Source organism: Podarcis erhardii (assembly GCF_964252035.2).
Source record: "Podarcis erhardii genome assembly, chromosome: 2".
Classification (NCBI taxonomy): domain Eukaryota; kingdom Metazoa; phylum Chordata; class Lepidosauria; order Squamata; family Lacertidae; genus Podarcis; species Podarcis erhardii.
Window position 1 is genome coordinate 90,259,814 of NC_138498.1, and position 22,812 is coordinate 90,282,625.

The 22,812-nt window shown below is 41.4% G+C and overlaps 1 protein-coding gene across 2 annotated transcripts in view; it reads right to left on the bottom strand.

Moving 5' to 3' along the window:
* The window catches only part of IFT122 (intraflagellar transport 122), a 62,750-nt gene that overhangs the window by 7,448 nt on the left and 32,490 nt on the right, over positions 1-22,812 (bottom strand). For both annotated transcript variants that reach the window (XM_081852346.1, XM_081852345.1), the window contains 8 exons: positions 13,736-13,897; positions 10,028-10,194; positions 9,006-9,177; positions 8,064-8,166; positions 4,860-5,000; positions 2,357-2,454; positions 1,908-2,008; positions 159-324 (listed from right to left, as the gene is read on the bottom strand). In XM_081852346.1, the coding sequence (XP_081708472.1) occupies positions 159-324; positions 1,908-2,008; positions 2,357-2,454; positions 4,860-5,000; positions 8,064-8,166; positions 9,006-9,177; positions 10,028-10,194; positions 13,736-13,897 (1,110 nt within the window). The remainder of the gene's footprint in view (positions 1-158; positions 325-1,907; positions 2,009-2,356; positions 2,455-4,859; positions 5,001-8,063; positions 8,167-9,005; positions 9,178-10,027; positions 10,195-13,735; positions 13,898-22,812) is intronic.

The following is a 22,812-nucleotide window of genomic DNA, read 5'->3' on the forward strand; positions in this document are numbered from 1 at the left end:
TCATTTTAATAAGGAGACGACATATAACATCATATTTTTTCTGCAGAAGCAATGCATTTACTCGCAACGCCTCTCAGATTATGTGCGCGTGCCAGTGTGGTCTCTTGTGTCATGTCAAATATGGGGGGAAATGGGGAAAATACAAAATGGGAACTTACTTCACTGTCATGAAAAGGCTTGGACCGGATTGTCAGGCTTCCCAACTCAACTGATTTCTGAAATCTAGCTGGGATCTGCAGCCCCTGCAACTTGTCATAGGCATGACGAGCCAATTTATAAGCCCCCAGAGCTTTGCTCTGCTTTGCCAGGGCAAATAATGTATTGCTGTAATCAAATTAAGGAACAAAACATACATATGGCAAGCAGGAAAAAATCCACATCATTGCTTTCAATCAGAGAAGCTATGTGCTTAAGCACAACCAAAGCCAGGGCTTGGAAGAGGCCTCTGCTGGAGAAGTCTGTTTACATAAGCATGTTTACATAAATAAAATGTGAAACAACTGCTAGATGGCTGAAGGGGATGGTGTTTTGAAAGAGAAATCCCATCAATATGAAGGGTGCATCTTTGAAATTAGCGATGTTTGCACAGAGAAGAAGGGACACAGAGATGGCTTTTCTTAAAGAACCTCCTTTTTTGTTGTTGGTCAAAATGCCTCCACCTTGCAACATAAATTATTGCATGCAAAAGGAGGCCAGTAGACAAGCATCACTACAGTCTGTTTTTCATACCAAAGTCCATTACAAAAAACAAGGGTGATTCCTTCCAGCTGAAAGGTGATTGGTCAGCAAGTGGGGCCAAATCTGCTGTCTAGATAAACTAAATGCATTTGACAGGAATTAACAGGCCTCAATTCAAATATTTTCACTTAAGCTGGGTTAACTGGACTTCACTGAACAGAAAAGAGCAAGACTGAAGGGGCAAGTTATGAGGAACCTCCTTCAAGAAACTAAGCCACCCTAAAACCTTGGCCATCCTCTTATTGTAATGAAGCCTGTTTATCTTAGAAACTCAAAAATCCCAGGGAAAACACACCATGCAGCTTAAGCTTGATGTAGGCCATCCTGAATTCAAGCTGATCATGAATGTGGTCTGTGGAGACCAGGACCAAGCTTCCAGAAAAGCAATTCTGGACAGAAACGAAGGGAGTTTCATATTTGGAGCCAGGCCAAAAGGAGGATTGTCAAGAGCCAGTCAGATCCATTTAGCTCAGCGCTGTCTACAATGTCAGTCGTGGCTCTCCAAGATTTCATATAGGAGCCTCTCCTAGACCTACCTGGAGATGCCAAGGATTGAACATGGATACTCTGTCACTAAGGCATGGCCCCTTCCCAAAGGAAGTGATAGGAAACAAGTTGTCCCACACATTCATCCATGGAGAGGTGGGAAGAAAAGCTCAGTTACATTCCAGATACTTGCCTGGACTTTGCATGCCTTGAACTAAATTGTATGGCCAGTCGAGAGACTCCTTATGGCAAGTGTAATGTATCTACAATATTCACAGTGACAAACCCCAGAAAGGTAACCATGCTGGTCTGCTGCAGCAAACACAATGGTGAGTCATGTGACAATGTGAAGACTAACTACATTGTTGCGGCATAAGCTTCCCTGGGTCAGATCCATCTGCCCAAGTGAAGGGCTAATTTTCCAAGCAACATGTCTGTTTGGTTCACAGGTGTTTCCAAAGCTATGCAGGAAGTGTTTTATGCTTCCAAGTGTTTAAAGAGGGTTGGGGGTTCAAACCTCATACAGAGGATGGAATAGCAACCTATTGATATTCTGTGTAATGTAGCTCTGAGAGAGCAAGGATCACATAGATTTTTGCAGCACGCCAATAACAGACAACACCGATGAGCCTTCTGCTTGGCCTGTCAGCTCTTGAATTTGGATTTTGCCTTTTAAAGGATACACTTTAGAAATTCCCAAAGGTGTTTCCTTGGTCAGGCTATGAAGTAAAAACCGAGACACATTAAAGAGTGTTTCAGGCAAGTAGTAATTGAAGGGTTCTTCCTGCAATGTTAAAAAAAAATATTTAAAAAAATTAAAGGTTAAGCTAATAAAGAAATGCACAGAATTAAGCATTAGTTGATCGCTATCTTGCCTCACACTGCTTTCCTTTATTCAGAAAGCAATAACACTTGAAGAATCCAAACAGATTAGATCTAATCTCAACTTTAAAGAAAGAGGCCACAAAGATAAGCTACTCAGGGGACAATCTTATACCAGCCTCTCCATGAGAGGATATGCTGGGTAAGACACAAGAGGCCTAAGAAACACATTGCATCAGTTAACAGTCTTTTGAATGGTTTCAAAGGACAAAGAGTGAACTAACTGTGAAGCTCCATGTGAAAATCTTACAGTGCATTTGTGGATGAAGTGATAGGCATGATAAAGTTCTGCCAAGTGCTGGAAGTGGTGAAACTTCTGTAACATTTCAGTCTTCTGCTGCTCGTTGTCTGAGGGAGGGAAAGGCAGCATCAATATAAAACCTCTGATCAGTTGCCAACCTACTGCGAGAGACTTACTCAAGAAAGATCACAGACCCATCCTGCTTACTGCATTAACACCCCTAAGAGATTAGCACCACTGAGCAAGTGTGCCTCAAAGTATAGCTTATGTAGTTTGGTGAGCTTTATATGTCATTTTGGGCTTTAAAAGCAGGAAAATTAAGAAGACAAATGCATAGTTTTAACACAGCCAGGGGCCATAGCTAATAGCGGAGCACATTTCTAGCAACACCATCTGCAGAAGCTATAACTAAAGGAAATAACATTTTTCTTGTTTACATTTTGACTGAACAAGCATTTTTGGAATAATTTACACAATATTATCGCCACTGCTGTGCAGGTTTACTTGGACGGCAGTCCCATTGTGTTCCATAGGGCTTACTTCCATGTAAGCGTGCACAGGAAGGGCAGAGACTTTTCTCAGTGAACAGTATTTAAGAGTATTGGCAAAATGATATCAATGTTTGTACAGTGTTGTTAAAACAATAATAATGCCTGCTCCGCCTTAATTTTGGGTCACACAAAGCTAAGGACAGACAGCATCTTACGGTAGTGGGAATAATGAATATGGAGCCAAAATCAGCTCTCAGACTGACATGTTCCTGGGCAAATTGCTCTTTTCTGGTGTAAACCCCACTCTGTGAAACAGGAACAATAAGCTGCCTGCTTTATAAGATCACCATATGCATTAAAGAAATAGTTTAAGCTATTTTGTATGCAAAGGCTGCAATCCCAACAGTACTCAGCAGGAAACTCAGTGGGACCCATCCTCAGTTAAACATGTTTGAGTTTGGTGTTGAGGCTGTGCTCCTCAGCACAGTTATCTAGACATTAAATCCCCCTAAGCAAAGGATTGCTAACAGTGAAATGTAAAGATTCATAAATGGCTTCTGAAACTTCTTCTCTTCTCCAGTAAAACTGATTGAGAGCATTTAGACTAAGAAACCTCTCCAGCAGCCCTAGTTTTGGAGCTTGCCCAATAGGGCCCTGGGCCCATGGCTCAGCTTTCCCAATGCTTTGCCAGAACAAGCATCACATTCTAGAAGAACTAGTGAACGTCAACTTCTCTACCCTGTAAAAGCCTTTCACTTTTAAAGACCAGTAGCTCTGAACTTTAGTCTTCTGGCCACCCACTGAGCAGCATGCTAAGGAATGATGTACGGCAGATGTCATCAGCCACAGTGAGCCTTCCTAAATGAAGACCAAAACCCCAACCCAAAACTTGTCCCCATACAGTGGTGCCCCGCAAGACGAATGCCTTGCAAGACAAAAAACCCGCTAGACGAAAGGGTTTTCCGTTTTTCAAGGCGCTTCGCAAGACGAATTTCCCTATGGGCTTGCTTCGCAAGTCTTGTGAGTTTTTTCCCCTTTCCCCCCCTTTTTCTAAGCCGCTAATAGGGATGCTTCGCAAGACGAAAAAACCGCTAGACGAAGAGACTCGCGGAACGGATTCTTTTCGTCTTGCGAAGCACCACTGTATTTTGTGCCTGGGATACTGGAAGGGAAAGCATATGGATGGGGAAAAGAATCAAGTCCACAACAGCACCTCTCTTGACACCGACCTGTCAAGATGTTAAGATCTTTAAAGGTGGGGCCCTTCCTGCTGCTCTGATACCAAGGGATTGTACATTTAGAAGTAACATGGCACAGGGCCTTTTTGACGTTGGCACCTGAGTTGTGGAATACTCTCAGCTTGGAGATTCAGTTGACACCAACTGTAGTTTCTTTTTGGAAGCAACCCCAAATGATTACGTTTCCACAGGCATCTGCATGATATCAACCTATGGAAATTTTGCTGGAACTTTATTTTTTTAACAGGAACTTTAATCATATTCATACTGTTGTATTTTCTGCTCTCGCTGTGTTTGTGATATGATCTAAACCCCATCAGTAAAAAAAAAAAAAAAGGAGGACAGGAGACAAACATTTTAAATAAATGAACATTTTTTAAGGTTCCCAAAGGAGGAATACCCCAGAAGAGCAAGAAGGAAGAGCAGGACTGTTGACAAGCCCTCCACCTTGAAATGAATAGGTGGGCATGACCAACTCCATGCTGTTCATTCAATGAGACTGAGCTTGGCCTTCCCCTAGCAGATGTGTGTGCCTCCATGTTTTGAGAAACTGAAGTTACCTAGTTTCTTTAGAAGACATAGCTTGAGCTAGAGTTAAGAATGAGGTTTCTCTTCTCAGCCATACATGAAAAGATAAGATCATAATATGTACAATATAACAAAACTCAAAAGTCTTGTACAACGCAATTCACAATGAGTTTTCAGTTAAGCCATCAGAGTTTGAGAGATGTTCTGCCTTCAGGCATGAACAGATTACATGTAAACTTGCTTGTATTTCCTTACCTTGAGCGATATCTAAACACTGCATGGACAGCATCCAGTAATAATATCCTGCATCATTGAATCGGCTTTCTACCACAGCGTTGTGAGTTAATTGTTCCAACACTTTTACGGCTTCGGTTTGCCTGCCAGCCTTGTGGAATGCTGCAAAGGGGGCCAAAATAAAGAAGATTTTACAAAGTGATTAAACCAATTAACTTGATTAAAATTAAGAACAGAGCCCACAACTAAACAAAGGAGCAGATGAAAGGGATTACACCCTAGTATTCTTCTCCATGTTTGTGGGGAAGTTAATGTAGCAGTAGATACTTCAAAAATGTACTTTGTGGCTTTTGTGGTGTCTCGGGCTTCTTTCATGTACTTTGTGGGCACAATCCACCAAGCACTGCTGCTGCACAACTCCCATTTATTTCAAGGTTGCCTTTGTATGGTTCCTGAAAAGACCCATTGAAACCAATGAGATTGTGCAGCAGCACTAAATGGACTGAAAAGCAGTGAAGTGAGGAAAACTTTAACTGGGTGTTTATCTAGCTAAGGGGCCAATCAAATTTATTTGTGTCCCGATAGCTGCAAAATAATTATGATCAAAAGAAAGCCTACACATAAGAGATTTAATTCACATTTTAGTTTTTGAGTTCAGTACAAACCCAAGTTAAAATGGCAAAAAAACCCCATCAGCGGCAGTAATGACTGAGGAATTGCACATGTGCATTTAAGTGATCAACATTCCCTGCAATATATGTCAAAGCAGAGTCCTGATCCTTTCCTAACTGCTGCTTCCTGTTCATTGCTGAGAAACCCTGTCACTTAAAACACACACACCAACTTCCAAATCAACAAAGCCATATATGCATTTGCCATTTAAACTCAGGTCCTTGCACCCAAGTTCAAAATGTAAAGTGCAAATAACCTCAAAATATAAAGAGTCACTAGCTAAAATTAAAACTCGGTCCAGATTCTACTCAATAAATATATGCTTTACAAAAGCTCAAAACAGAAATTTGAATGAGCTTTGAGGGCTAATTCACACTCTTACGTTTTCTGTTAATGGTCTTTTACCCATGTGCAACTTATACAACAGAACTGCTTATGAAAGGTAATACACAGAATTTGCTGCTCTACAAACTGCATTCTCATAGATTTTCATATCTGACTCATCACCACCCTATGGCTAGAGAAGCAATCCTTATGTGTTCTACTGATATGCTAAGAACATGAAGGCTCATTATTACTTTTTTTGTTACTAAAGACTAGGTATGAATGTGCAAGACTGCCAAAAGCTTTTCTAGCTCTCCTGAGAGCTGCTGCCATCCTAGTTATTCAGACTGGGATAATCTTTCCCCAATACCAGTAAAGGTAAAGGTAAAGGTAAAGGGACCCCTGACTGTTAGGTCTAGTCGTGGACGACTCTGGGGTTGCAGCGCTCATCTCGCTTTACTGGCTGAGGGAGCCGGCATACAGCTTCCGGGTCATGTGGCCAGCATGACTAAGCTGCTTCTGGCGAACCAAAGCAGCGCACGGAAACACCGTTTACCTTGCTGCTGGATCAGTACCTATTTATCTACTTGCACTTTGATGTGCTTTCGAACTGCTTGGTTGGCAGGAGCTGGGACCAAGCAATGGGAGCTCACCCCATCGCGGGGATTCAAACCGCCAACCTTCTGATCGGCAAGCCCTAGGCTCTGTGGTTTAGACCACAGCGCCACCCGCGTCCCCCCAATACCAGTACATGCCTTTAAAAAAAAAATACAGAATATATATGTGTCAAATAGAAGAGTGACTAGTGGGGTTCTGTCTTGGGCCCGGTCTTATTCAACATCTTTATCAACGACTTGGATGACGGACTCAAGGGCATCCTGATCAAATTTGCAGATCACACGAAACTGGCAGGGGTGGCTAGCACCCCAGAGGACAGGATCACACTTCAAAACGACCTTGACAGATTAGAGAACTGGGCCAAAACAAACAAGATGAATTTTAATAGGGAGAAATGTAAAGTATTGCACTTGGGCAAAAAAAATGAGAGGCACAAATACAAGATGGGTGACACCTGGCTTGAGAGCAGTACATGTGAAAAGGATCTAGGAGTCTTGGTTGACCACAAAGTTGACATGAGCCAACAGTGTGACGTGGCAGCTAAAAAAGCCAATGCAATTCTGGGCTGCATCAATAGGAGTATTGCATCTAGATCAAGGGAAGTAATAGTGCCACTGTATTCTGCTCTGGTCAGACCTCACCTGGAGTACTGTGTCCAGTTATGGGCACCACAGTTCAAGAAGGGCACTGACAAACTAGAACGTGTCCAGAGGAGGGCAACCAAAATGGAAGCGATGCCTTATGAAGAACGGCTAAGGGAGCTGGGCATGTTTAGCCTGGAGAAGAGGAGGTTAAGGGGTGATATGATAGCCATGTTCAAGTATATAAAAGGATGTCACATAGAGGAGGGTTACAGAAAGGTAGCCGTGTTGGTCTGCCATAGTCAAAACAAAATAAAAAAATTCCTTCCAGTAGCACCTTAAAGACCAACTAAGTTAGTTCTTGGTATGAGCTTTCGTGTGCATGCACACTTCTTCAGATACCATAGAGGAGGGAGAAAGGTTGTTTTCTGCTGTTCCAGAGAAGCGGACACGGAGCAATGGTTCAAAACTACAAGAAAAAAGATTCCACCTAAACATTAGGAAGAACTTCCTGACAGTAAGAGCTGTTCGACAGTGGAATTTGCTGCCAAGGAGTGTGGTGGAGTCTCCTTCTTTAGAGGTCTTTAAGCAGAGGCTTGACAACCATATGTCAGGAGTGCTCTGATGGTGTTTCCTGCTTGGCAGGGGGTTGGACTCGATGGCCCTTGTGGTCTCTTCCAACTCTATGATTCTATGATTCTATTATTATTATTATTTCATAGAGCAGAAAGTGAGTAGAAACACTAGATGTAGAATCTACTTTTTTGTCTGCTCTTTTTACTGAACTTATACTTTATTAAATTTGTTGCTGCTGTTAGTGACAACAAGAAGCTTACCCAACAACTAAAGTAAGTATTGAGTAAGTTCCATTTAAGAGTCTTCGTTTGCTTTTAATGCAAATTATAGAATCACTTTCAAAGAGACAGTGCTTGAACTTTTGTTCCTGGGAACTTCCCCAGGGCATGTTGAGTGCTATCAACATTTTAGTCAAACACACACACACACAGGCGTACTTGCAATGCTGTCCTACCTTTTTGGGCTTCTTCAAATCTATCATTTTCTGCCAGCCACTGAGCGTAAGGAACATAGACCTCATCCTTAAATCCAGGGTGCTTTTCACACAAAGCAAATGCCTAAGTACCAGATAAAAATCATTCTTAACATGCTTGCTGAGAAACATAGCTGAACATAAATGATTTTCCAATTCACAAATACATCTGAGGAACTGTTTCTGATGGCAAATAAACAATGAAATCAAAGTGAAGTAGTTTGCCACATGTGGGTCTTGGGTTTCAGACCTGGTTTGCATTACAGTCAAGAACTGGTGCCTTGTGACAGAAATTTATCAACAGCACGCCATTTCAATAAGTAATGCTTCCCCCAGACAATTGAAAATGAATTCTGTAATCCAACCTTCCCCATCCTGGTGCCCTCCAGACAGTTTGGGCTACGACTTCCATCATCCCTATTTGCCACTGAACAGAGAAGCCAATTCCTGAGTAAAAATGGACTGCATAGATCCACTCAGATTTTGGTAAACTGCATTAGTTCAGTCATACCAGAAAATCCTAAGGGTGGCTTTGCAGTTCCACACAACAGGGAAAGATGGCAAAAGGGTAGCAAGCTGTGCTAAGTTGAATGTCATCTCCCACGAACCATTCTCTCTTCCCCTCTGTTGACCTCTTTTTCTTGTGACAAAATGAGCCCCATGTGGCACAAAGATGTCACAGATCAGCATCTGAGGTAAATAGCTCACTGTAATTGAGGAATTCCTCAGGTGACAGGCTTCTCATGCAATTGGTTTATTTCTCCTCAAGTAGCAAGGTTACTCTGAAATGCATGATAGAACATTGACATGCACGCAACTTAAGGTATTAAAAAAGGAGAAATTTTGTTTATGCAATTGAAAAGATTTAAGGACTAGAATATATTCAGGATGCAGATACCCAGGGGATAAATGAGTTGTACTTACCTCATCCCACTGCTGAGTTTCCACATGGAGCTGTATCAAGGCCTTCAAGTCCCCAATCTTTGTATAGGTTTCCGCTGCGTAGCCATGGTTAAATAGCTTTTTGAAATAGTAGGCACACTTTGTCAAAGGCTCACGCTCAGCTTTATCCAGCTTCCGAGCAATATCAATCAATCTAGATGCAGAAGAAGAAGACCCATCAGTGGCTATAAAACTCTTAGTTCTTGCTACCTCTTGAAAACATATGCATGCAACTTGTTGTACAGAGTTCTAAGTATGAAGGCAAAGCACTTTTGTTTACATGTATAGACCAGCAAGTTCCTTGCCAAACTATAAACCTGCCTGTTCACCAGAAAGGACTCCTGGACTGTAAGCAAAAGCTTCCAGCTACAAAACTGCAACTTCTAATGTGCATGGCACAGCCTTGCTACAGAGAATCCAGTCTGCAGCTTTGATGCAGACTCTGGAATCCTATTAAAATCCTAAGAAATTCATATTTCATGCATGCTTTATCTTCCGCAGTGTTTTCTTAAGACTCTGAAAGCAACATTCAACAAATCAGAGTAATTATAGATAACCTTGAAGAATGTCCTTATAATTGTTCTTGTAATTTTAATTTTTCATACCATGGTTTTGAATTCTTTTATCTGTTGCTACTCATTTGATATGCTCAGAGCCACTTGGAATGCAATTTTGTGTAAAAGCAGCCATACACAAAAGTACAAACGAATGGATGAATGCTTTGAAAACAGGGTTGCTGAACATGTAAATCACACAGGCACCATAATCTTCAACTATCTTCAGTTACAGATTTGTACAACAACTAGCACAACAGAGCCCCTAAGTAATTTCGGGGACACTCTACGTCTCTCACTAGGTACAGACCCCATTCCCACTATGCCAATATAGGAATTCCCTCCCTCAACACGTGCAACCCATAGAGTGAGCACAACCAGAAAAAATTGGCAATATTTCTGCTGAACAATGGCAGCATATAGCTCTGAAAAAAACAAATCAAGACATACACATCAACCCAGCCCTGATCTCCGCTGATTTCTATGGCCTTCATGTGCTCGCCGGCAGTAATGTACATCTCCACAGCTGATTTGGGTTCATTGATGTTCTTGGCCCAGTCTGCTTGTTTTGTAATTAGCATCTTCGTATCTTTGGGATCTCCGGAGCCAAGGAATTCCTGAGTAAAGTGCAGGAGATGACAATCACGATGCTTCCTGTAGCATTCACTGTGCCAACTGCCCATTCCAAATACCCATTTCCCTACCAACTCACTTTTCAATATACTCTGGTAACTTAATTGCAGTTTACATCACATGGGGAGTAAAAAAAGAAGAAGAAATTACTAAATCAACTGATTAGATTTAAGCATGACTGGTATTACAAAATACACAAGAACTCTCATAGTTTGAACACAGAGAAAACAGAATGTCTGCAGAAAATTCTCTGGAGGAAAAACCAATGAAATATCAGTTTTTGCCCGCTTTCCATGACTTGCCAAGAACAACGTCTGTAAATAAAGTTAAGAGACAGGTGACAGTTTTCTCGAAACAGGTCAGTCTTACAATTTAAGACGTCCTAAAGCCAATGGATTCAATTATGAAATCTGGTCGAAAACCATAATGGCAAATTTGGCTTACTTAACAGCTCTTAAGGAAAGGATTAGCAAACATGTGAGACTAGAATATGATAGTTGACCCAAACACTTCATTAATTGCAACATTACTTTTTACTAGTGTTCTCCTACAAGTGGCTCAAGAGACAGAGTGCTGGATTTTGATGAGGAAGGTCTCTCAATCAAAGAGCCAGGAAACATGGTTTGCACACCTCATGCCTCTGATTCAGTTTTTGGCATCTCTGTGAAGGGGCAACCGCCTGTGATTCTGTAAGTCACCATGAGCTTGTACTCTCTCTCCTAGGTTCTACATTTACAAAATGGCAACCAAAGAGGCCTAAATTGCTGGACTGTTTTGAAAACATGTATTATTACAAAGACCGTAAAGCACCTCTGGTTTTTAGAGAGATGTAACACATTTGACACAAACCCAGATGTTACTAAAATACTTATGGCACAGTAAAGGAAAAGTGCCTATGGCCGGGTACCTGTTGTGCTAGTTTAATGTTTGCTGTATGAGAAGGGCTGTGAATCTGACACATATCTACCATACAGCCCTATCAGTTGATACCAGATGGCTACAACCTATTGGATTTGGGGGTGGAGGGAACAGAGAAACACAGAAAAGAAACTGATCAGTTAGGAGGCCACAAAAAGTGACAGAAATCCTGTTGCTCGAAGCAGAGTAAGCACATACTTAGAATGGGACACAACTGTAACCAAGCCTGCAGGGAATCACATCGTGTTGGGTGAAATAGTGTCGTAAGTCATCCTGGCACATCCCTGCAGCAGACTGGTTTTAATGTAATGCAAGGAAATATATCCAGTTGCTAGATTGTACCACACTACAAGACTCTAAGGTAGAGCAGAACTCGGCAGAGATCAGACACTAAGTGGAATGAAGTAACCACTCTGAATTAGTGTGACTGGTATATAGCATCATTGCAGCGAATGTGAGCCCAGAACAGCATTTACGGAACATTAAATTCAATTCTGCTTAAGAACATCCTGCTGTTCTGTGGGGTCCAGTTAAAAATAAGAGCATTTTGTTTTATTTGACTGAGAAGAAGCTGAACCAAGAAATGAGAGAGACAGTGTTTGTTTTGTGTAATTGCGTTTTGTAGCTTAGATCACTGAAATAAATTAGAAGCAGAAAGTTCAGTTTCCTGAACTGCAATAAATTACTTGTGAGTTGACAGTAATGTGTGATTTGGTATACTGATAAGAAATCTAAGGTCCCATATGCACATGATCTCCAGAGCTGTCCCCGCAGTATAGGATCCCCCCTCCCAAGTACGAACTGTCCAGGGTCGTTTGAAACTATCAAGGCTCAAGAGACAGGCTCTGCAAATGTCTAGTAGCCTGAGGGTAGCAGGCAAAAAATAAGAATCTGCATACTCTTTTAAAAAGCAGTACTGGCAAACCAAAGTTCAACCACTGAATAAAATTGACTCAGTTTAGTTGCTCTTTTGTCCATGAAGTTAACTTCATTACATGCAAATATGTGTAATGAAGCTCTGGCAGCTGTGTGATTTTTTTAAAAAAAGGAAAAGCAGATTTCAAGAGGAGGGATTTGGAGTGAGGGAGAGACTGAGAGGATGGGGAAAGAGTTAAGTAATCCCTTATTGCTTCTTCATTCAGAGCTGCTATTTCTTTAACATTAAATAAACAGACTGAAAACCCAACTTTCAGGGCTTAATGTGTGTAATATGTCATTAGCCTCTATATGAAGCTCTGCTACCCTGAAAAGATTTCATTTTACTCTAAGCTGGTTCAGCATTGTGAAAATTCTTATTAGCATGATGACAAATTTCTACTCTATGAATTAGATTTCTGCTTCAGAGGAGTTTAAACACAAACTGATATTAAGACCTTGCAATTTTTAGTCTAACTTGCTAGAGAAAAGCAGTGTTGCTCAAACACTGACAATACCATCTGCATTTCAGATGACCTTTCCCCCCTACAGAAAAGAAATTTAGAAATATGTGCGCCAAGGCAAAGCTTATGTCCAGTAATGGATGGAGCAAGTCTGTAACGAGTGATTAATGAGACTATAAAGCGTACTGATTTTCAAGGTTTTTGATAAGAAAAATACCACAGAAGACGTTAAAAGTCTGCAACATAAAACTTATGAAAGTGCATGTAAAACTGTCACATTCTTCATATTGTGTACAACTTATTTCTACATGGAAATTTGATTTGCAGACGTATACAAAAACAACTTCAGGGTTCATTTACAGGATCAAAGGAATCAAAGATTATTTCAGAGGCTGTTAACTGGTATTGTGAAACTTGCTGAGATATAATGGGAATCCCAGTTCTGAAAGCACGTTCCTGCACAGTAATGCAGCACAATACCACCATGTGGGTTCCTAAGACTGTACAAAGAACCCTGTCGGGTCAAGTCAAAGGTCCACCTAGACCAGCTTCCTGTTCTCACAGGGGCCAACTAGATGACTACGGGAAGCCTGGAAGAAGAGTTTGGATTTGATATCCCGCTTTATCACTACCCTAAGGAGTCTCAAAGCAGCTAACATTCTCCTTTCCCTTCCTCCTCCACAACAAACACTCTGTGAGGTGAATGGGGCTGAGAGACTTCAGAGAAGTGTGACTAGCCAAAGGTCACCCAGCAGCAGCATGCGGAGGAGCGGGGAAGCGAACTCGGTTCACCAGATTACGAGTCCATCGCTCTTAACCACTACACCACACACTGGAAGCAGAACATGAGTTCAATAGCACTCTCCCCACTTGAGATTCTCAGCAACTAGTATCCAGAGGGACACTGCCTGCAACACTGGAGAAGGCAGTACACAGCCATCAGGGCTAGCAGCCATTGACAGCTTTATCCTCCAAGAATGTCTCTAATCCGTTTTTGAAACTGCCCAAATTGGTGGTCATCAATACATCCTGTGGGAGTGAATTCCATAGTTTAACTGCATGCTGTGTGGGAAAGTTCCTGAGAGGTTAGTTACTTAGGTCAGTGATATTTACCAGGAGTTCCCAGAAAAGAAGAACCAAAGAAAATGCACACGCCAAAAGGAAACTGCTTGATTCTTGGACGCCAGAGGCCGTTTAAATAAACACCCCATAAATCACATCCATGTACCTTTGCATAGTCAAACATGCGCAAGTCAGTGTACATATCAAGAGCCAGGTTTTCATGTCCACTTCTTTTGTACAGCTTGGCTGCTTCGTGGAACTTTCCTTGGTATGCATAAACATCGGCTAGAAACAAGTCATTGTTGCTCTCTCCACGCTTCTTCCTCTCCTTAAAAAAATAATAATAAAGGACAGGAAATGTTTTAGCAAACATAATCAGGCAGGAAACAAGATTGGCTAGAGCCACTGAAAATATTAAGCCGTGATTCACAAAGCTTTTAAACTGGATTACTGATGCATAAACTGACTTAGCCCTGCTAACATCAATAGCACCATTAGTAAGCTTTCTATGTTGTCTCTCTCCTGCCCCGCCCATTCAATAGTCCAATAAAAAAACAGAACACATCCCATTGTAAGATATAATTTAACTGAACATAAAAGTCAAGGCAGGCTCACACCTTAATGCAGTACCTAAGAAGAACATAAAATGAGCCTGTTAGATCAGGCTGATGGTCACATAGTCTAGCATCCTGTTCCAACAGTAGCCTGTGGGAAGCCTGCAACCGGGACGTGAGCACAACAGCCCACCTGAAATTCCCAGCAACTGGAATTCAAAGGCATAAGGTTTATGACACAGCAGTAAAACACAACCATTGAGGCTGTCTTCTGTGAATTGGTCTAACCTTCTTTTAAAGCCATTCAAGTTGGTGCCCATCACTGCCTCCTGGAAGAGGGCTAACCATCATCTAACTATGGTTCGGGTGAAGAAGCATTTTATCTGTCTTGAAATTTCCAAGATGTTCTTAATTATATATTCCTATTATAATCCTCATAAAACTTGAAAATGAAATGTCTCCAAATAAATGAAACCCAAATTCATCACGTTTCTCACTCCTTATTATTTCTAATACAGATTATATCATGAGGCAAACAGCTGCTAAGATGTGGATTTCAGGAATAATAATAATAATAATAATAATAATAATAATAATAATAATAATTTATTGGTACCCCGCCCATCAAACATTAAAAACTTCCCTAAACAGGGCTGCCTTCAGATGTTTTCTAAAAGTCAGTAGTAGATTATTTCCTTGACATCTGATGGGAGGGCGTTCCACAGGGCTGGCACCACTATCAAGAAGGCCCTCTGCTTGGTTCCCAGTAACCTCACTACTCGCAGGAAGGGAAACACCAGGATACTTAGTAACATCCAGCCAAGTCGTACTTGGAGGAAACCCATTGGAACCAATGGGCTCAAATTACTTTGGCAGTTTTCAGTGGATGTACATTGCGGATGACCAACCTTGAGTATCACCCACAGACTGGTGGAAAGGCTAAAGACAAAAAGGCTAATGACAGCTCTTTTGCAAAAGAAACTTTTGTGCATCTCAGAATAAACATTTTGAAACACGTTCAAAGAACCGCAGTTTAGCACTATCATGTGTTCCGCCTCAAGATAGAATGATAATAAATTTATCACTTACAAGCAGTAGGCACATGCATGTTTCCCAATGACAACCAAGATCTGAGAGGTGACATCAATTCTACATTGGCATGATATGTAGACAAACCCTACGCAACACATGTCAAACCTTGTTCCTACCAATGCTTACTGCAATGTTGCTCTTGTCTATAGTCCAAGGCAAATGCAACTTCAAAAGGGTTAGAATTCCATGGATACATTGCAATATATCAACACTTTCAGCATTAAAGATGGAAGAGTGTATTTGTGATGTTTGGTGTCTACCAACCAGACAAAAAAAGCTTATAAGGAAATGGCTGGAACCATCTAAAGCTCTTTCAGATAACAGTTCTGTCACATGAAGGACTGGGTTGAAACTTAATAAAATGAAATGGTGCCAGTCACTGAGGCAAAGAATCAAACACAATGATCCATGATCAAAAATTCTTGAGGAACTCACCGGCAAAGAACACAGTACAAAAGGCAGCTAGATACTGAGCAAATCAGTACTGGAATGATCACTACTCCAAAATACAAATTGCTTTTATGCTTTTTATTATGGCTACAGGAGGACTCTCAGCCCCATTCTCCCAAAGGCAGCAGAGAGCGAGTGGATCACCAAGAAATAAAAGCAGATGTCGTATCAGATGAAATGTTTCCCTGAGCTATAAATGCCTGAGACTGCGCTGGGATAACCCTCAAGGAGTTAATAAATTGTTACCCAGCTCCAACTGATAACTTGTAATTTAATGAAAGACTAAATACGGTGGGAAAGTGATCACGTCTTAGTTTGGCATGCTTAAGAGGTGTCCCTGGAACAATGCCAAAGGTGCTGATCTACCAAACGTCTCATTGCCCTCCTGCGTGTCAACGAGAAATTATCCACTTGCAGTTGTTAAGAAAGCTCAGCAGATTCCACCTCCACTGTTCACATTGTAATCTTCACATTTCTGAGTTAAGATCAGTTCATCATTATGGGTATCTTTTCCCCAGACAACCAATGAAACCCCTTGGTGCTTCACAAAAGCAAGGGCTGTACTGGCTTATGCATGAGAGAGATAACACAAAGAAACCAAGAAGTTGATCGAGATTGCCCAAAGCTCTGATACAAACACATTTGTAAATATGACCTAAAATAACCATAATACTAAGTGGGCCACTATGGCAACTACATGAAGTAGACTTTGTTTTTAGCCTTTTCAGTTTTATCTGTGTTTTTGTATTTTTATCTGTAAGCTGCCTTGAGTCCCAATCTGGGGAAAAGGCAGGATATAAATAAAAATGATGATGATGATGATACAGGCATACAAAACTGCTACATAAAACAGTTTCCATGGCAGGATAAATGTGAGTTTAAGAAGCAGGGCATTTGGTCAATGAAGTTTACAGGTGTGACATTTGCAGCTGAACCTACTGATCCATGACTGGACTCTTCAGTCTGCGGTGGAAATTGCAGTGCAAATTACTCCAAAAGAATCCTGCCAGTCGACTGCCTTACAAAGACACACACATATAAAAATGCTTGAATTTCATGTGGGACGTTAGGATCCTGTTGTTCTGCAGAAGCCCCTTTGAAAATAATACAAGTTATGCCAGGGTCTTTGGACTGTGCATTTGAATTCATTGAAAAATCTCAGTTTTACCTTTTTAAAATATGTGAAAACAATTGTTAAGAGCAGTGCTCTTTTTCTAGAAAAAGAGGTGCCAGAACTCACCATGAACACCTCCCTTGCTCTGTTATAATGGCAATGGCGTCTACCTGAGAGGTGCCAGAACTGAGTTCCGGCTGAAAAAAAGCCCTGGTTAGGAGCCCAGGTGATGTTTCTGAAGTGTCCTAGTTTTGTACCTACAATTGTCATAAGCCTTTCTACTAAATTTATCTATCCACGCCCTTTCTACCCTGCTCACTTACTGCCCCATGAGTCCTGTCCTTCCTCCTTCTCCAGTACCTGCCAGGAAAGAAATACAAACTGAACACATTTGAAAAATGTGTATTATTTACATTTGTTCTACTTGCTGACATGTGTGATTCTTGGCAAAGCTCTTACAACTTTGACAAGGTTATGGAAGGCACGCAAAACGAATACAGAGACACGAGAATGAAAGGGAATTTCAAGTGTCTGGTAGCCTTACATTTTATAGTACAGTATAATGCAGATTTAATAACCAAGGTTGTAAACATCAGAAAGTGGTGGTGTTGCTTTTATTTCTATTTTAAAAATTAATGGTCACCATCTGCACTATCAGTTTGTTGTTATGGTGATCAACAGCATGGAAATGCCTATATTTTTAATTAAGTACTTTGCATTTTAAATTTAATAGTTTCTAGTTAAGAAACATGGCACTGAGCATAACTTTTTAAAAAGTTGTCTCTGACAGACAGCTAAGAATAAATTTTAATGAAGAACTTTCAAAGTCACTACAATGGAATAAAAATATCCTTCAATGGGATGGCTACATCTACAATGAACTTGCCAACATGTCTCCCTCCGAGTGAACTAAATCTACGTCTTCAGGAAGGACTAACCTTAATTGGTTGCCAGCTATTATTATCATTATCATTATCATATTATATTATCCCTGCCCATCTGATGTGTGTTGTATTAGTGGAAATAAAACCACTTTTCTGTCATGGAAAGATGCTTTCTTGGAGGAAATGTGCATATCGTCTGTGTGTGTGTGTGTGTGTGTGTGTGTGCTCACACTCATGCATATGCCTGCACACAAGTGCTGTCAGAATCCAAACAATATCAGTGGCTGTTCTAAGAACACCACATACTTTTAAAAGCAATGGTCTTAATAATATTACTCAAATATTCTCAAAAATCTAAAAAGAATGATTGGGCAGACCACCTAGGTTTACCACTCTAGCTGTTCAAAGTAGCACTTTGTCTTTCTATCCTGTCAGAACCGGCAGCGGGATTGAAAGATATTTATGTTATTTAAGAAGCACAGTGTGTCGCTTACAAACCTTTTATTCCTCAGTATTTTTGGCATTTACATCACTCATGCTGAAAGGTGGCCTGGCTATATGCAAGAATTTAATAACTTGGTATCTTAGAACAAAGGCTAAAATATACCACTCAATATGGTTCCTTGTGCATATTCCTCTTTGGAGAGGGGCATTTGCTACCCTACTCTTCTTCCCTTCCCTTCCCTCTCCTCTGATCCTCCACAAACATCATTTGGAGATGGAAATGGATACCAACTAAACAATTTCAAACCCCATTCTCTCTGGCCTATTTCTCAGTGTTCTACAAAGCAGCAACATTTAATTTGGAAAGCTGTCACTCTGTCCATTCCCACCCCCCTCACCTCTCTTAACAGAATCAATCTCCAGGCATACCGAGCTGATCATTCGCGGGAACAGAAATACAGCCCTCCCCGCTTGAGAAAAACTGGATATAGAGATTAAGAATTGGTCTGTCAAAGAATCCTAACCGGAATGCTAAAAAGAAAGTGAATAAATAAATAATGAAAAACAGTGGGTTGTCCCTGCAAGGCTTTCCGCTTGCACAACTGAACTCCTCCTTCCTCTTCTTTCCCTGTGTCCTCCACTTCCCACCTGGCTCACAATATGCCCTGGATGGTGGGGGAAATGCCAGAACAGAATTGGGGGACATTTGAAGGGAGGAGAGGGAGGCGATGTTCCACTTAACCGGAATTCCATTCAGGATTAGTAACTTAGGTACTTTATGGATCAAAATAGTAACTGCTAGCAATGAATATTGCTGTAGCTTGTTGAGTGTTCAGTGCCTATCACCTAAACAGAAACAAATTATTAAGAAAGGCGGAACAAAACATGAATGTGATTGGTGGAACCAACTGATAGCAGGCATTAAGAATGCCATTTTCTGAACTCTTGCTGCATTTGCAGAGATCATGGTTTGGCATTAGCTAGAACTCTAAACCTGAGTGCTCACCGGAAGGACAGATCGTGAAGCTGAGGCTCCAATACTTTGGCCACCTCATGAGAAGAGAAGACTCCCTGGAAAAGACCCTGATGTTGGGAAAGATGGAGGGCACAAGGAGAAGGGGACGACAGAGGACGAGATGGTTGGACAGTGTTCTCGAAGCTACCAGCATGAGTTTGACCAAACTGCGGGAGGCAGTGGAAGACAGGAGTGCCTGGCGTGCTCTGGTTCATGGGGTCACGAAGAGTCGGACTCAACTAAACGACTAAACAACAAGAACTCTAAACCAAGTGACAGAGGCTGATTCCATTCTAAATGTATCCTGGAGATATTTGAAATAAGCAATGTAACATCCAGACTTGCTGAATGCTTAAATGTTACAAAGTCAGTAGCCCAGTTCAGATGCTGAATCCCCAGCTTGCTAAACCACAGTTTAGTAGCCAGGAATGAGCATGCTGCCCTTGCCTCCACCTGTCCTTGGCATGCATATCCTCATTTAAGCAATTAACTATTCTTGCCGAAACAGGGAATTGTGGATTAATACTAGCATATGAAGCAGGATCTTAAACCACATGCAACACTTAGCCATAGTTTAGTGTTGCATGGATAAGCCTCGATGAGCCTGAGCAAAGCATCAGTGTTGTGTTCACACAAACAGGAGGATGGCTACTGAGTTTACTTTCAGTCTCAAGGAAGCTTGAGCTTAGTGTTAAGTGCAACCCAGGAAACCTGGTTCAAAACAATCAGCAGTTAATTAAACAAGACAGGTTCATAATCCACGGTTTGAAGTTGACTTGCTTAGCAACTAAGCATTGTTTGTTTTAAACCAGGTTTCCTCATCTGCATGTAAAAATAAGCCAAGGTTCCTTGGAACTGAAAGTAAACTCAGCAGAAGGCCTCCTCTCAGCAGCAGAGAGGAAGGGTTATTGAGCAAGGCTCATGCCCAACACAGGCTCCCTGAGGCTTGTCCATTTAGCGATAAAGAACGGTCTAGCATTATGTTTGTAGCTGGCTTAAGATCCTGGTCTGTAAACTGACATTCCTCATTTTGGACAAACCATTTAATTGCAGTTTAATTAAACCAAAATGTTTGCACTGGGGAAGTAAAGAGGGAAGAATCAAGGAAAGAAAGAGTGTGCAATCCTGTTGTTCGTTCCCAGGGATAAACTAGGGCAGCCCACAACAAAAATTACTTCATTCTGTCTACACTGGTAGAGTTTTGCTTGCTTTCTATGCCAAAGAAGCACATTGCTCACAGGTTTCCCAACATTATGTACTTTGACTTTGACTGGACGACCTAAAGAGAAAGCAAACAAACTCCAGAGAAGTGTTCCAGTCAGTGAGCAAGCAAGTCTAGAATGAAATTCAGTCCACTTGTTCTGCACCTAAAGAGATATGCAAACACACCAAGTTGCATGTGAGTATATACTATTTTATTATATATGGTTGTTGCTCCCTGCTCCTCAAATGTGCAAAAAACTAGCCTAGCAATTCCAAACCACATGCAATTGCCCCACTTCAAGATCATAAAACCTAGCTGTACTAAAATTTATCAAATGGCTGCTGAAAGTTATGCTTATACCATCTGGATTAAAAAGAAAAATTAATCTGACAAGAACATAATGAAAAACAGGATTTGGCAAATGTTTCTCTCTAATTAGTGGCATGTTATCTATGAAAGGAAGGTTTAATGTTATAGCATGCATACAGAATGCCAAATTACAAAGGAACGTAGGGTGCTGCCTTGTAACAAGTCAGACCATTGGTCTATCTAGCTTTCCAGTGTTCCAGGACAGGGACATTCCCAGCCCTACCAGGAAATGACAAGGACTATACTAGAGACCTTCTGTGTGTGAAGCAGGTGCTCTACCACTGAGCAACAGCTCTTCTCTCTATACTACCCACATTAAGCTAAACAACAGTGCATATATAGCCACTGTGGACTTACATTCTGAAGCACAGGGAATTACAAGATAGGGACTAATCTGTCATCCATCTCATGGGGTATCTAACATGAGGCAGGAGAGCCCGTTTTTGCTTCCACCTCTCTCCAATTAATTTAGTGCTGAAGTCTTACATCCCACCTTTTTTGTTGATTGTTGGTGTTTCGAATCAACAGAATAGCATCTTCTATTCTCTCCCAGCCTCCCAAGCTTTTCCTTCCTTAATGTAGCTCCCTCATGCATCTCAAGGATTTATCCTACAGGATACAGAATCTCCCCCCATGTATCTTAATGGTCTATCTGACACACAACCCTACAAAGTATACCCCCCTACTGCATTTTATTTTTTGAATAATCTGCAAGTGCATTGCCAGAGGACTAAAACAAATCTCAAAGGATAAAGGGTGGGGACAAATGACTAATTCTACAGATTCAGACTCATTTGAGATGCCATTGCTCCACATCTCCCTTTACTTTAATGAGAGAAAGGCTAGATATAAGCTCCAATGCAGAAGGCTGGATATATCTGTCATTTCCTGCCCTGAAGGGTCTTTCACAGCACCCTAAATGAATTCTATCAATTCAGTTTCTTCCATCAAAAGCAGAGAAGTGAAACTGATAATGGCTGCTCAACTGGAACTTGGGGTGGCGGTTGCAGTTCGGTGCGGCTGCGGCCCGCTCCTGGGGCCATCCACACTGTGGCGCCACCATTGGAGGACACCAGAGCCTCCCCCTGTGCCTTCATGGCTTAGCAGGACTTGTCCGTGAGAATGGGCCAATCAGAGGACAGCTGGGGGGCAGGCTTGCAAATACTGGCAGCATCCAGAACCTCCCAGCTCAATTTAGTTTCTGCTATCAAAAGGAGAGAAGTGAAATGGTCAAAGCTTTTTCACAACACTCTGAAAAGGGGGAGCACATAGCCTTGAAATGGAAAAAACAAACCCACAGCTAAAACAAAATTAGCTTGATAGAATGGGAGGAGGCAGATTTACTGTTTTATGAATCATACAACAGAAGAGCAACAAATTAAAATGGTGCTGGGAATCAGTAACATCACTTATCTTTAGATACACCAAGCATCCAGATTCTGCACAAAAAAGCTGCTGTATCAAGAAATATTAAAACACTGTGGTTTGGGAGGTTAGAATCATGCAGCATCTCTGCAAATGACATGAAATGTCTGAACCTGGCACATTTATGGAAGATAAATCCATCAGTGGCTATTATCCATGCTAATTAAGTGGACCGTCCAAGTAAGAGGCAGCAGACCTTTGAAAACCAGTTGCTGGAGAGTTGATGCCCAGCTTGCGAGCTTCCTGGAATTGTCTGGGAAATAGGATGCTTGGCTGGAAGGAGCTTTGGTCTGAAGGAGCCAGTAGGGCTCTTCCCATGTGAAATGATTAATAAAATATACCTTTACTGCATAGAACTGCAACTGAGTGGGAATTCTTTAAAGCACTATATGTGACCCTGGGACCCTGCTATTGATCTCTTTTCATTGGATCTGCCACAAGCAAGTTAACATACTGCTGGGCATATACTGCTCTGACCTAGCTTCAAAATAAGCCTAACATACTAACTGGGGACATTTACACAAGAAAGGTTTAAAATAGTTCCAACCATTTCGGTAGCCATTCTCAGACCTAGACTTGGCTATCCCCATCGCTACACACGAAAAGTGTAGTCTGCACAATTCGAGGTCCCTTGCCATTCATTTTCAGGCATCATAACTAACCCAGAGATCATGTACAACAACAGGACAGAT